The sequence below is a fragment of the Pangasianodon hypophthalmus genome, chromosome 3, assembly GCF_027358585.1.
Source record: "Pangasianodon hypophthalmus isolate fPanHyp1 chromosome 3, fPanHyp1.pri, whole genome shotgun sequence".
NCBI lineage: Eukaryota > Metazoa > Chordata > Actinopteri > Siluriformes > Pangasiidae > Pangasianodon > Pangasianodon hypophthalmus.
The window spans coordinates 19,056,804-19,072,877 of NC_069712.1; the positions used below are offsets into that span (position 1 = coordinate 19,056,804).

A 16,074-nucleotide genomic window follows, 5' to 3' on the forward strand; every position below is an offset into this window, starting at 1 on the left:
TGTACCTATAAAAGGTTTGACAACTCAAAGAACCCTTTTAGGGTTCTATACGAACCACCCCCCCAAAAAAAAAAAAAAAAAAAAAAAACACGGCACTAATTTAAAAACAGTACTTTTTTTTGCTTTAAAAAAAAAAAAAAAAAAAAAAAAAAAAAAAAACACATCTCAAGCAGTCAACTGGGGTTCAAAGACTTTATTGAAAAGTTTACACATACACATGAGGACCTCTACGGTTTTGTGAAAGCATGACCTCAGCAAATCAGGTTCATAATGGCAACAATGAAAGCTTTAGGTACTCAAAACACATCATTTTGGCATTACCGTAAGCTCCACCTAGTCATCTTTGCAAGGAAAAAAAAAAAAAAAAACGAACATGCCAGCCATGCTCTCCCAAACAGGTTTCAACTGCTTTCATTCATCCATTTAGGCCACCCAAAAACTGCTTAGTTTAAGGGCAGGATTCAAGTGCAACTAGGTTTCAAATCATGATGGCTGACAGAGAGAAATGGTATTATGGAGCAAGGTTCTTCTTGTGTGTATGGAAAGAAAAATAACATTATTTAAATATAAGCAGATATGGGTTTTAAAATGTAGTTAATGGTTGCACATATTAAGTTCAGCTGACTAAGGAATATCAGGTGATAGACACAGGTGAAAAAAAATCCATCACATTCTCCCAAATACCACAAATCCCTTACTGGAGAGGAAACGCAACATGCAGGCTTAGACACCCACCGCTGCAACAGGAGAGCATTAAACTAACAAAGGAGTGTGAGATAAGAAATCAGATTTGTGGCAGAACCAAAAGTGACTGTATTTAACAGTAGTACTAACCAAAAACAGACACCACGGGGAAAAGAATGAACACCACTGCAATGGCTACTAAAAATGGTCGTATTTGTTGGAGTCTTTGAACAAATCCCTTCCCATCCAGAATTCCCCTGCTGGTTAAGATTTAAGGCCAGATTCCTCTGATATTCCCTTGTCCCTGATATGAGTGAGTGCAGGATTTTAGGCCTCCAGCTCCAGCCCCAAACCCAGCTTATGGCCACCTGCATTGATGCTCTTTCCATCAACCAGGGCAGACAGGGTCAGCTTCACACCTGCACAAAACCATTACAGCATGGTTACAAGAAGGCCCCAGGTTTGCTTTAACCAAAATGGATTGAATATTTTACACAGATTGTGAAAGTGAAGTTACAGGATATTTCTCACTCCAAACCTCTCAGTTATAGCACGTGTGTGTTTGTGGGTATAGTCATTTCCATACTATACTATACTATAATATGCTATTATGGAGGCTAGAATATGCAAGTAATATCTCTTCAGTGGTCACAAATATTTAGCTGATAGAAAGAATAAAACCATACCTGGTCTCAGAGTTTGTGTGTATCCAACACCAACAAGGCTGGTATTGTTCACTTTGGCCTGCAAGGAAGGTGATATTTAAATCCAGAAATTTAATACTTCATAATGTTCACAGCACTTACCCTTGAAATTAAGTTGCTACAGTCAGCACTATGCAAAGCTAATGCTTTGGCTACCATTTGTATTTAATAGCATTGTAGTTGTTAAGAGAACAGTGATGACAGTAAACCCATTAGAGAACATTTTCTTGGTTAGGATTTATGATCATGAAGGCAACACAACACTAGTGTTGAAATACTGACGTAATCAATGGGAATGAGGCTCGCTGTTTAGAGTCCCTAAATTGCATACCTCTTATCACACATGAATATGCAGGGGGTTTGAACTATGTAAACTGCATTATACATGGCACAATATAAAATTATGATATAATTAATTGCCTGGGTTACTTTAGAACATTCACAGAGTAAAGAGATCATGCACTCACACTAATGGAGGCGTCCTTGTCCAGCTGGTACTTGGCAGCGATGCCAAAGCGTGTGCTGTTACTGCCTGCAGTCCAGGCCAGGTTCACCGCTGTCTCCATCTTATCACTCACTTTCTGATAGATGGAGCCACCAAACTCTGAGCCATCATTACTGCAGAGAACAGAACAGTCTGTTGGTCAGTCAGGAAGTAGGTGCATGTTAATGTGTATACTTTCATATCTACTTGAATATGCCACTTTACACTCACCGAACACTTTATTAGGGATACCTGTACACCTGTACATTCATGCAATTATCTAATCAGCCAATAGTGTGGCAGCAATGCAATGCATAAAACCATGCAGATATGGGCCAGCAGCTTCAGGTAATCTTCACATCAACCATCAGAATGGGGAAAAAATGTGATCTCTGTGACTTTGACCGTGGCATGATTGTTGGTGCCAGATGGGCAGGTTTGAGTATTTCTATAACTGCTGAACACAACAAGCACAGCAGTCTCTAGAGTTTACTCAGAATGGTGCAACAGGAAAAAGAAAAAGAGAAGGAAAAAAAAAAAAACGTCCAGTGAGCAGCAGTTCTGCAGACGGAAATGCCTTGTTGACGAGAGAGGTCAATGGAGAATTGCCAGACAGATTTGAGCTGACAGAAATGCTACAGTAACTCAGATAACCACTCTGGAGATAAGAAAAGCATATGAGAATGCACAACACATTGAACTTTGAGGTGGATGGCAACAGCAGAAGACCACGTTGGGTTCCACTTCTGTCAGCCAAGAACAGAAAGCTGAGGCTGCAGTGGGCACAGGCTCCCCAAAATTGGACGGTTGAAGATTAGAAAAACGTAGCATGGCCTGATGAATCTTGATTTCTGCTGAGGGACACAGATGGTAGGGTCAGAATTTTGTGCCAACAGCATGAATCCATGGATCTACCCTGTCTTGTGTCAACAGTCCAGGCTGGTGGAGGTGGTGTAATGGTGTGGGGAATGATTTCTTGGCACACTTTGGGCCAGTTAATACCAATCAATCATCGCTTGAATGCCACAGCATATCTGAGTATTGTTGCTGACCATGTGCTTTACAGCATCAAATGCATTTATATAGCACCATTTACAACAGCAGCTGCTGTTGTATATGGTGCTATATAAATAAATTAAACTTGAAACTTGAAACCATGTGCATCTCTTCACGGCCACAATCTACCCATCTTCTAATGGCTACTTCCAGCATGATAATGCACCATGTCACAAAGCAAAAGTCATCTCAAACTGGTTTCATGAACATGACAATGAGTTCTTCAGTGGCCTTCCCAGTCATTGGATCTGAATCCAGTAGAACACCTTTGGGATGTGGTAGAACAGGAGATTCACAGTATGAAAGTGCACCTGAAAAATCTGCAGGAATTACGTGAAGCAGCATGTCACCATGGACCAGAATCTCAAAGGAATTTTTCTAACATCTTGTGGAATCTAGGGCCTGAAGAACTGAGGCTGTTTTGAGAGCAAAAGGCGGCCCTACCCAGTACTAGTACAGTGTTCCTAATAAAGTGATCAGTGAGTGTATAATGATATAGACACAATGATATCTAATGCCTCATTCTATTTCTGTGAATCTCAAGGTGTCAACTACAATACTATAATAAATACTATACTCAGTGAAATAGTACTACATGAAATGTGAATGCAAATTAAACTCCCCTACATCAAAGTTATACACATCTGTACTTACACATTGGTGTGCAGCTGGAAGTCGCCGGTCTTGTAGCCTACAGCAAAGTTGTTCTGGGTCATCTTGGACTTGGCTGTGTCAAAAGACATTTGGTAGCCAGCAAGCCATCCTTCATAACCAACTACAGCAGCAGCATGGATAGTTGGACCAGCAAAGTCAAAGTCAACATCACAGCCCAAGTTGACATATTCCCGTTTGTAGGCTGTCTTGACTTTTCCACTCTTCTTGCTATTAACAAGATCAAGATGAACATAGATGTTAGACGAACATTCTGTAACATAGACTGTTTTCCAAAGCAAGATAGAGCTAAACCTCACTTATGATAATTATGATAATATGGTATTCATCACTAAAGTGAGTAAAACAAAACTGACAGACAGCAAGTGCTCTCAATGCACTGGAGGAAAAAAAAAATGGCATCGTTGTCACAGCCATGGGCTATCACGCCTATATGCGCAGTATCAGAAGAACTATTCCTGTATAAACAATGCAGGTCAACAAGGGATTAACAATATTACTACAAATTTAGGAGAAGTGGTGTAGCAAAATCACTAAACTTACCACAGAATTTAACTCTATATACCTCAGCAGGAACTAAAAATAAGGTTTTAAACACAAATGCTTGATGATGCTGGTGGAGAGAATAATGGATCTCTCTCAACCTGCACTATAAATCAGGCCTTCTATTTGCTTGTGGTCAGCACAAACACTACTATTTATATTTTTAGCAGACCAGTGTTAAAAATAATCAAACCATAGAAAAAAATGCTGGGTTTGTATTTCTTATTAAATATTACTTCCACATTGTTGCACACTGCAAAATGCCACCATTAAGCTTGCACCAACCAATGAACAAAAAAATTATTACTAAAAAAATATTATCAATAAAACGCAGTAACAAAAACAGTCAGCAACAAACTTTATCTTCAGTTATAAAGCACAATGGCAGACTAAATACAAATACTAGAAAATGTATTTGATGGAAAATGGCCGAAAATGTTACAACAGAGGAAACAGTACTATCGAAATTTAAAAAAAAAAAAAAAAAAATCCTCAGAAACACTTCACATTACACTACAGTGTTGGCCTCATGACCTAACTGATGTGTTTTTATGAGGTAATGATTAGTCAAGAGGCCTGTTTCATGACGCCGGTTTCGGTGGCTACTCAGGTAAGTTTGCGTGTGGTTTGAGCCAATTCTGGTTTTTCACTCTCAACAAGGTAGATTGGTTTTTAGCAGGTTTCACTGTCATGGTAACTTACACTACACAGCTAAGCTGCTCTGGAGCAGATTTTATTCTGGTTAAGAGAACTCAAATCCAAATTGGACCAATCAGCTGGGAGCAAAGTGATCGAAATCTAACGTGTGAAAGTTAACCCTTTAGTGTTTGCAGTGATGGCTTCACTATTTGTGGAGAATCCACAAGTACAAAAGATATTGATATTTGGCAGACGGTATAGTTTTTCCATACTATTCTATTAAAAATCTGACACGCTGAACACACGCTCTTACTGTACCACAAATTGCTTTGTGGCTCTTTGTGAGCGGTACTTATTTTTATATGGTGGAATTATTCCTGTCATAATATTTTCACAAATTGATGTATATTTTATTAATATTTAATTTAAAAAAACATTTATATTAAATGAATTTACATGAAATATGTTGGGGTTTATTTTCATTGAGCCTATAAAAGTAAACTTACACATTTACACAATCAGCAATTTTCCCAAGCTTTGGCAGCTGTTGCTTTTTTGCAGTTAGAGTAGGTTTAAATTCCTCATATTTCCGCATAATAATTTCTTGCTCTTCAACCAGAAGTCTGTACACCTGCTTTTTTCCCCATGTTGAACGCTACTGGCCATGTGCTGCGAACGTCTGGCTTTTATGTGCATGCGCACGCAGAGTAAACATTGACTCAGGGTTGACTGGGTTGACTGAGAAAGTTGATAACTAGCATCGTAAAACCTGGAGACCTTAATTAGCCTGGGTTGGATTTGTTTTCTTTTGGTCAACTAAAACTTACTCTGCAACTCTTGAGTTTGTTCAACTCACTTCATGCAACAGACCTTAGATGAATGTTTTCTTACTTCAAAACACAACTCATGCCATGAAGCCAAGCTCATTTACACTGTATTTCCTCTGTTTGGATTTTGCATATATTTTATTCATAATTAAGTCCCTGCATTAATAACACATTTAGGTGTATCAGAACATGCATTATGCAGTGTTGGGAAGTCATATCACCACAATTAGCATTTAAGTTGTTAATTCTTTTTTTTTTTTTTTTTTTTCTTAAAAAGACCCAGAATTGCTGATAAACACTATTACCCATTTATGCCTCTACCACTAGGCTCTGATGCACAAAATAATTTTGGAATCGATCCAAACAGGGTCAAGGTTGCATCAAGGTCAAATGTTTGAAATAGTTTTTTTGTGTGCAAAACCAAAAAAAATACAGAATACAGTAACCTGACCCTGCATCTCAATTCGCCTAATATCCGTCCTAAATAGTATCCGAGATAAGAATTAGTGTGTCCCAAATCATAGTATGCTGAAGTGAGTATCCCAGAGGTACCCGGATGGTCTACTACTTCTGGTCGATTTACAAATTGTGGATCCGTGGACACTTTCAGCTAATATTGCCCACAACCCCTTGCACGAGGGGGGAGCAGTTTTGTGACTGTTTGCTTCACCGAATTCAAGGACACATTTTAGAGAGGTGTAAATGAAATATGTAAAAAATAAATCAAGGGAATGGCAAATTAAATTATATAAGGAATAATGAATGAAGAAAAGCTAAAATGCAGTGAGGAGTTTGTTTACGGTGACAGTGTTCTCTTCCAAGCAACAATGCTGTCTTTGGTTACATGATGCATTAGTATGTCCCAGTACTTTCATACTCTTTTGCTACACACTCAAAAGTATGTACTTTTTCTTCACAAAAGAGTACATACTTTTAGTGCATAGTATAAATAGGTGAAATGAGAGGCAGGATTTAGTTAGTTTGGGTGTCTGATTTGAAACAGTGGTCTATATAAGCACTTAATATTTTCATGCAATAAGAAAAGGTTCTTTGATAAATATCAGTAATGTTGTATTATAGTTAGAGACCTGTTATTTAGTTAAGCCTAGTTCGTAAACCAAAGTTCTATAGCAGTATTAGTTGACTGAAAATACATTTTGACACATAAAAAAAATCCAACTAATTAAAGAAAAATAATAGTAATCAATTGATTGCCATGTGATGTTATCAAATTACTCATTAGTAGCAGCCCAACTTGCCAAAACACATCAGTACTTTGGAGCTAAAAGCAAACAGTATTTTTTCAAGTCTGATTAAAGGTGCATTAGGTTAGATTAGTCCTTTTTTCCAAGATTAGGTCTCTAACGGTTAGGTGGGTTCAACTTTTGATTGATTCCCACCCATGTTCATGAAGCTATGCCCCAGGATCTTAGGTGGCCCGTATACTGTCTACAAAATGACTGACAGGAGGCCAAATACAAACAAGCATCTCAAACAGAGGATGAGTTTTCCAAGTGGGTTTTCTAAGCGACTAAGTTTTTGCTAATCCACCGTTTTTTTTTTTTTTGTTTTACTCATGTTCCAGGCTATTTGTACAAGTAAGGACCCCGTGGGGGAGAAAAAAAAAAAAAAAAAAGACTATTGCACCTTTAAACAGTGCAGTATGCTGTCAGTATGTAGCATGTACTTGTGCCACTGTTATGAAAGCCTCGGGTTTAATGTACAGCTTAGAGTAGGGTCCAAATCCGACCCCAGGACCAAAGGCAGTCCGCAGACAAGATGTTAACTGGCCTGCGGCTTCTGTCAAGGAATGTATAATAGGTGGCCCAATGTTGCAATTCTTCCTTTCACCTGATGGTGGCAGCAGAATAGCTAAAATGCAAGAGCCTTTTTTTCCCCCCCTGTCTACACCAGCAAGTTAATTAATCAGTAGAATGATTATCATGTCTATACAAAAAAGCACAAAGCTAACAGTGAAAAGGGGCACCTTCAAAACAGCTGGAAAACACTAAGCTTTGTGGAAACCTTTCAGAAAGTTTCCTTAACTAAAGTGGATTTGCAGCAAAAGTGCTGCAATTCCTCCATCGTTCCCCTGATTTGGATATAAGTATTCTTAAATTAAAGCTGAAAGTCAGTCTGCACTCTGAGCTGTATTCATTATGTTAAATAATGAATATGACACACACACATACATTAATTATGTGTGTGTGTGTATACATATATATAATTTTGTAAGGGCTGGATATGACTTATCATTCCTGCAGTGCCATTAGTCCCTGTCTAGGTGTGATCTAGGTGTCCACCATGTTTCTACTAAAAAAAGACAACATTGGACTTGCTCAATATGGTATCAGGTTACAACTAACCTTATGCTCTGTAGGAGTCAGCAAATGTTTCTATATAAGACACAAGTGTCTTTAAGCTGTTTTCAAGTTGCCACTGAGGCATAGACAGAGCTCAAATGTATACCTCCTTCAGCAAACTATAATTTCATAATCATAGTTAAAGCCTTAACAGACTAAGATATTTACCCTGTGTTTGGTGAGAAGGTTGTATCAAAAGTCAGCTTCAGCCCTTTTGCAATCTAAAGACAGACAAAGGCTATTAAGTGCAATGAACCACATAAATCAATCACACAAATCTTCCTTGATTCCGTCTCTGCAGTCAGACCTGGTCTTCAATGGTGATCTCTGTTCCTAGAGTGTTGTCAGTGTTCCACTTCTCCGTAAAGGTCAAGCCATACTCAGGCCTCTTGTATTTAGTTTCCAGACTGCCCACCACTTTGCTGGTGTCAGTGTTGGAGGAACCTGAAGTCTTAAACTCCTGCAGAGGGAAGACAAAGCACAACATTTTACATCACAGGTTCAAACTCCACAGCAACTGAATAGCACAATTGTTCAATAGAATTGTTTGACGTATTGAATACAAGATGTGATTCCTGCAATAAAACATTGTTTACACTTAGATAATCCTCTTTATTGCAAAAGATAATAGCATCATGCACTCACCACTCCACTGGCTGATTTCGTCTTGACATCAAGTTTCACCAGACCAAAGCCTTTCAGCGAATAAAGCAATGCATAAATTACAACAAGGAACCACACACGAAAATAACTTGATTTGTCTTGAACTATTAGGCAATCACATTACCATATCCCTTGTTGAAGATGTCCTTGGCAGATTTTCCAAGATCAGCATATGTTGGGGGGACTGCCATTGTCTGTGAAATACAAAGAAACAGTGGTCAAGTAAAAAACATCAATTACTAGTAGCTCAGAGCAAACACCCACACCACACAAGACTAGACCATACAAGTGCTAAATTCGTATGAATGAATGAATGTCTACAGAGGATTATCTCTGGTTTGCCATATTTCCTCTCAAAGGTACAGTACTGTTAGCTTGCTGCACACAGATGGGTGGGCTAATCAGACATGACAGCGGGCCACACCTTTCTGAGTCTTTCATGAGGAAGTGAACACGCTGCATTCCTTGACAGTCTGTTATACTGGAATATCCCTGAGTGCACCTGTACAGTCTGTACATGAGGCAGCATTGAGAGGTGACATAACTCTTATATGATCAGGTATATATTTTAGGCTCAAGGCCTGCATGACCCATGTTGTCCTTGCGTCTCATGGTGACCATGTGATAGAAATGTCCAGCCTTTCAAATTATACCTTTGCAGTACCTTCTGTTTTAGTATTAAACCACAAACAGTCAGCATCCTGTATCTGACTGATGTTTGTGCAATCGATTTTGGGAAATGTCTTTGAGGGAACAGGGTGTTCCTTAGAGTTCCCTAGAGTTCACTGCTCCAAACGTCTCACTGACCAGCTTACTTTGTGCTTACACCTCAAAAAAATACTTTGAAAATGAACATAAATGACCATGTAAAGCGAGAATCCTGAGGAGATCTTGACAAGGTTAAAAGTGGAGGCCATCTTGGCCAGAGATTGGCTGCTCACATTGACATGATGCAGTTGAACACCGGCATATCCCCACCCCCTGATCATGCGCTTTCACTGGCTCATCAAGATATTTCAAAGCCCGCTCTGATCTGCACCCAAGCACCCCATCCTCACACATTTATTACATCAGATTGTACGAAAACCACAGTTATTGGGTTATACAGCTGAACCGGTTAGCCAAATAGCTTTAGGGAACATTGTGTCACCATTCAGGAGCTATGCTGCTAGCTTGCTAACAGCTAGCATTATCTAGCTACTTAGAAAGCCGCATCTCATGCATGGCGGACTTTCACTTCAGTTCCCCACCAACACTGTTAGCTAAAGACAAACAGGCGGAGAACATCCCGCGCACAAGCTTCCTGTGTACTGTGTGTGCGTGCTGGGACCGTCGACACCAACTCTACTCCACCTTTAACTGGGTGGATTGAGTCATTTTTAGTCTCGTTAGCAAGCAACACGCCTGTCATTGACCAGGCTACAGCCACGAGCTGCTCTCAGCACGCCGATACACGAGCTTTAATCACAACACACACACACATACACACACACACATTCTTACAGACTACCGGGTACCCATTTCACTGGAACTTTTAACAGCTTGGTTCTCTAGCTACATTTCCCTAACAGCGACAGAGCACAAGCTGTCATTTACCCACAGCTAGCTAAGCTACCCAGCTAACTAGCATGCTAACAAAGTATAAAACAGGGTTATACACGTTCCAAAACTATACATATGGAAATACATGGCATATATGAAATTTTACTTCGCTCATATAACTTACCTGCTAATAGATAAAGCTGTGGATTAACTTAAATAAGTTTAATTAACTTAACCCCAGCGCTAAGCAGCCGTGGTGAACCGAAAGGATTGGAGGGCGAACTGAAGGAGACTGTACAGCACAGATATCTGTCGCTACCCGATATGCCTCCCCTGCCCCGCCCGAACTGCGCATGCGTACCGTTATCACGCATGTGCAGTACAAACCAGGCAGAGGCGTATATGGCTGAATTCAAAACGGCTCCCTAATAGTGCACTACATAAAGTGGACTAGCCTTTATTTCATTGCCTATATAGTGCACTTATATAGGGAATAAATAGCTATTTGAAACTCAAGTGAGGTTTCCAAACCTTTCACCCTTCATGGACCATTCTGTCAGCCATCACGTTTGTGCCTGCTAGTATATAAAACAAAAAAAGAAATCAGGTCTTATTAGGTAAAAGTAGTGATATTCATTCTTCAGTTTAATCACATCAGGTAATTCATATTATTCGCATTTATTTATATTGGTTTAGGAATCCAAATATAATAATCTATAATGCTTTTCAGCATGTGAGCTAATAATAATCTTACATATTAAGAACACCAAAACTAGACCAGATCATAACTGGTAATTATAATAGCAAACACGAGCTCACTATAACTGACAGCAGCAGTGGCGTGCCCTCCAGAAGTATTGGCACCCTTCATGATCATGACCAACAATCTATATGTGAAAAGAACAATGTTAAGTTCAGTGTTAAGAAAATAAGTGACATTTTGAGCTCAGAAAAACAAGGACATTGGAGAGTTGTTTTGTTTGTTTGATTTTTGTTTTCAAACACAGAAATATTCTACAAAACTATACTTGGTTTCAAATTTCTCTGCATGCTTAAAAATAATACTTTGTCATGCCTGCCCTGGAGAGAACAATAATACTGAGTCACTTCCTGTAATGTCTAACAGTGTAGGAGACACTTATAAGGTGATCTTGGGCCACTCCTCCATGCAGAACATTTTAAGCTCCTTTATTTTCTTAGGTTTGTGTATGTGGACTTCTCTCTTTAATTCAGACTACAGGTTTTCAGTAGGGTTCAAATCCAGAGACTGAGATTGTCATTGTAAAATATTGTTTTTGTGTGTGTGTGTAGAGGCAGAGGCAACCAGGTTTTAGGCTGAAATAGCCTAGTACTTTGCAGAATTCATGATGCCTTCAGAATGCTCAAAAGAGTCCCTGAACCACCAGCCACAAAACAACCCCAAAGCCTCGATGATCCACGTCCATATGTTACAGCAGATATCAGGTGCTTTTGCTTGTATGCCGTCCACCTATGTTAATGGTGTGCATGATGAAAAAGTTAAATTTTGGTCTTATCTGATCACTATATGCAATATCATCTGTAGTTGTAATCATGCTGTATTTTGTGAGATGTTATCAGGAAGGGCTTCTTTCTTACAAAGATTCAAAATAGATTAGTAGTGTTTAACAGTTGATTTGTAAACTTGACTACCACAAGAATCAACTACATTGTTCTATATCCTAAAACTGTGACGTTTGGACTCATTTGTGTGTGTGTGTGTGTGTGTGTGTGTCTTTCTGTCTGTCTGTCTGTCTGTCTGTCATGGGTCTTGGCAAATTTCCAACTGTTTCAGGCATGTGAAATTTTTTGTTATCACTCTAATTATTTTTAGCTGATTAACAGATATATATATATATATATCCATTAACTTCTTTGTGTAGGTCAACAACCATCTCTTTTGATTTGTTTTTTTTTTCTCATGGTAATGGATTACAAAGCGTATTTACATGTGTAAAACTTCATATTCCCCTCATATTTCTGCACTTCTGGTTTCAATTCTAACATGAGTTATGAATGTAGACTATTTGTTTCAGTGAATTGATCTACTTATTCTCACAGCTATTCTTTATTTATAACAAATAAACAAATATATGTAATATTATGTGAGATAACTGTTTAAGGAAATGACATGTTTTAAATGTCAAATTGTATAATGTTACCTTTGACCATTACAACTCATTTTGTAATAGGTGGTCGTGATTTTGGACTTTATTGTACTGTTAGACAGAATATTACAGAAGTGGAGTGCACAAATAGTCAGCAAGTATGCAACAAATAAATCTACAGACATGGGTTTGGAAATCCTGAGCCTGAAATATGTTTGTTGCACATGTTCTGGAACGTATAGTGCGAACATGTGAAACACCATGCAGACAGTAACCTGAGCTCAGGATCGAACTAACCCTGGAGCTGTGAAGTGTCAGTGCTACCCACTGCACCACTGTGCCGCCTATACTCATTTACTGTTGTAGGATATTTGGTATTTCTGTATATATTTGGTACTGAAAAAAAAAAAGTTTGTGTAGTATTTTTAATCATGATTTACAAGAGAAGACAGTTTAATTATAGACAGTCTAATAATCATGTTGGCTCATAGCTGATTTAGATACTTTCAACTACAGTAATTAAACTACTATCTGTATTGTTTTTACTATTCCTCTAAATACATTATTCACAAAAGCAACATACATTGTATACAATTTGTAGGCTACTTTTGCAAGTTATATACACTATGTGGCCAAAAAGTTGTGGACACCTGACCATCACTTCCATATGTCCATTCCAGATTTAGTCCCCTTTTGCTGTTATAATAACTTCCACTCTCCTGAGAAGGCTTTCCACTAGATTTTGGAGTGTGTCTGTGGGCATTTGCCCATTCAGCCACAAGAGCGTTAGTGAGGTCAGACACTGATGTTGGGTGAGGAGGCCTTGGTTACAGTTGGCATTAAAATTCATGCCAGTGGTGTTCAGTGGGGTTGATATGACGGCTCTGTGCAGGCCTCTCGAGTTCTTCCACTCCAACCTTGCAAATCATGTCTTCATGGACCTCGCTTTGTGCACAGGAGCATTGTCATACTGGAACAGGTTTCTGCTCCTTAGTTGCAGTGAAGGGAAATTGTAATGCTACAGCATAAAAAGACATCCTATAGAATTGTGTGCTTCCACCTTTGTGTCAACAGTTTGGGGAAGGACCATGGGTTTCATGGTCAGATGTCCACAAACTTCTGGCCATAAAGCAAATTATGTATGGAGGATTCTTTCTGTAGAGGTACTGCTATGTTTCAGTTTCAGCTGCACATGACCTGAGTTGAGTCTGTGACTGACAATCACAAATCTCTGCAGGGAAAAAAGCACACAACGTCCAAAGACGTGTTGTAGACTGATTATCATCTCAAAATTGTCTGTAGTGTGTGAGATTGTGCCCTGCAATGGGTTGGCACTCCATCCAGGGTGTCCCCCGCCTTGTGCCCCGAGTCTCCTGGGATAGGCTTCAGGCTCCCTGCGACCCTATGTAGGATAAGCAGTACAGAAAATGGATGGATACAAATTATGAATAGAATAGCATTTTCAACAGAGTGGTTGTTTTGGACTGACTGAACTGGGAGGTGTGAAGTTTTGAGGGAGTGAATCAGACTTAACCTGACAAGAAGGTTTGAAGATGTAAAATATGATTATGTTCTGATATAAAGGTGATATATACCTAGGGATGTGTTTGGTGTCCAGCATGCTTAAATGCACAGACTGTAACAAAGCTCCTTTATTAGCTAGGGGTTATGAATGATGATAATGAACCCATACAAGTGTACTTAAGTATTCTTCTCCATTTTCTGTTTTCAGATACCAGCTATGCACCTCAGAAACAACAACAACAAAACGATTATGTCTTTTTTTTTTCAAACAAGCAAAATAAGTGGAGGGCTATTTATTTATGGATTTATTTCATTTGTTTAGTCTAAAACATCTGCTTGGGAGGCTAGTGTTCCACACCTGAAATAAAAGTCATCACAGGGATATCTGTCTGCTGCTACAGTTACTCATCAGAAAACTCTCTTGCCATCTGCTGGTCAAAGTGTACAATTAGAAGGCTGGACATAAGCTGCAGATATTTCAGCATACATTTCAGGAGCTATAAACATCCTGATATTAACAAAGGTAATTAGTGTGGCTAGAAAAACAAAAAGCAGTTTCCCCTCAAAATGATAATTACATATTATTATAGGAAACCAAAATACAGATGCTCAATATAAATGGGAGAATTGTCATTTTTGTGGTGACTAGGGCCTGGTGCATTGGCTTGTCATTACGGTGTATAATGCCTCCACAGGGCTATTCACAATGTAGAATTAATGTAGCTGTACAGACATTAATACACTATCTAGATGCTTGCTCAGCAGGTCCAACCACTGCAGGCTGCACTTGGTTTGGCCTCTCGTTTGGCCTCATGTATAAAACATGGTGTAGATTTATCACTAAAATGCTGTATGCACAAAGCTTGGAGTGTGTGTATGCTAGGTGTTGTGCACCTTTTTTTTATTATTCAAATCAGAATGAAATTGAGTGCAGACTGTAGTGCAGTTACACAAAGTTTCCAGAGAAACAGGATTTTTCAGACATCTGTGCAAGCAAAGTGCTTCTGAGGCTAAAGGATATGAAACCAGTTGATTTTCAAAATCAGTAGATGCAGTTGCTGCTGTCAAGATTTGACCATCATTACATGGTGTTACAAAGTCCCAAGAGTGTAGATGAGATTCACAGTTTCAAAATTATGATGTCACCTCCATAACAACAAGCTGTAGCAAATAAGCTATTCCTGAGAGAAACCCACAAAATGCTGCTCCTGGACTTCACCAAGCCTCAATGAAGATACAGTTAAGGTTGTGTGTTGTGGCCCACTATGACCAAAATCAAACTGTGCACACAACTGGCACAATTTAGAACTGCATACAATGAGAAAGCCACAGTAAATTATAGTTGTGGCTCATGGACATTTACATTGCTATTAACAGCATTTTGACAGCAACTTCTCCCCATCTTTGTGAATGCCTTCATGGCTGGAGCCTCATTTTTGAGGATGCTTTTTTTTTTGACAGTGTGTTCAGCAAAGACTTTCAGATGTCTGTCACTTCATCATAGCTCATGTTTGAGGGCAGTGAACACCATGTCTCCAGTGCTATGATCATATCCATCAGACATCAGACTTCTGAAGTAGAGGAAGCTTCAGCACTAAATCCAGGGGAGTTAGCAGAGCTTTCTACAAGTCAGACATGGGGGCTTTATTTTAAGATATGAATCAGATCTTGTATTTTATAATGATGCCATTTTTTGTTGAAAGTTAGGATTGGCACAAAAGAGCCATGATTTACACTCATATCTATGCATGCCTTTTTTAAGTCAGTGTATTTCTGCAGATATGTATTTTGAAAAAGGAGATACTTTTCCGCTGATTCGCCGTCAGCTTGAACCAGCCTGGCCATTCTGGTATTAGCACCAACAACTGTCTGGCGCCAACAACCATGCACCAGTCAGAGTCATTGAGATCACATTCTGAGATACATTGCTCATTCATGCAATTATCCCCATTCTGAAGTTTGATGTGAAGATTAACTGAAGCGCTTAACCTGTATCTGCATGATTTTATGCATTGTGCTGCTGCCACACGCTTGGCTGACTGGTAAAGTTCTCAGCATCATTGTTTAGGCCAAAATAAAAGCCAAAGGCCAATAAAAGAAAGGTCTCATTGAGGGTTTTTGTCATTTGAAGTCTCACGCAGCAATTAAACAAGTATTAATCATTCAGATTTGTCTGTACGACACATGTCTCTCCAAGCTACTGAAGTTCAACAGCTTTAGGAGCAACTTAAATAGACATCCAGCTGC

General features: G+C 39.0%; 1 protein-coding gene and 1 long non-coding RNA gene across 2 annotated transcripts; one reads left to right on the plus strand and one right to left on the minus strand.

Moving 5' to 3' along the window:
- Positions 1–178: 178 nt before the first annotated feature.
- On the minus strand, positions 179–10,521 carry vdac2 (voltage-dependent anion channel 2). Its single transcript, XM_026941600.3, has 9 exons — positions 10,362–10,521; positions 8,760–8,829; positions 8,618–8,667; positions 8,280–8,432; positions 8,141–8,193; positions 3,583–3,810; positions 1,856–2,006; positions 1,371–1,428; positions 179–1,103 (listed from the first exon to the last, which is right to left on the minus strand). The coding sequence occupies exons 2-9, from the start codon at positions 8,824–8,826 to the stop codon at positions 1,012–1,014; spliced, it is 852 nt and encodes a 283-aa protein (XP_026797401.1). The 5' UTR covers positions 8,827–8,829; positions 10,362–10,521; the 3' UTR covers positions 179–1,011.
- Positions 10,522–10,716: 195 nt separating this feature from the next.
- On the plus strand, positions 10,717–14,115 carry LOC128317985 (uncharacterized). Its single transcript, XR_008301383.1, has 3 exons — positions 10,717–10,835; positions 11,489–11,641; positions 14,036–14,115. It is a non-coding gene; the product is annotated as an uncharacterized LOC128317985 (long non-coding RNA).
- The last annotated feature ends 1,959 nt before the right edge of the window (positions 14,116–16,074 follow it).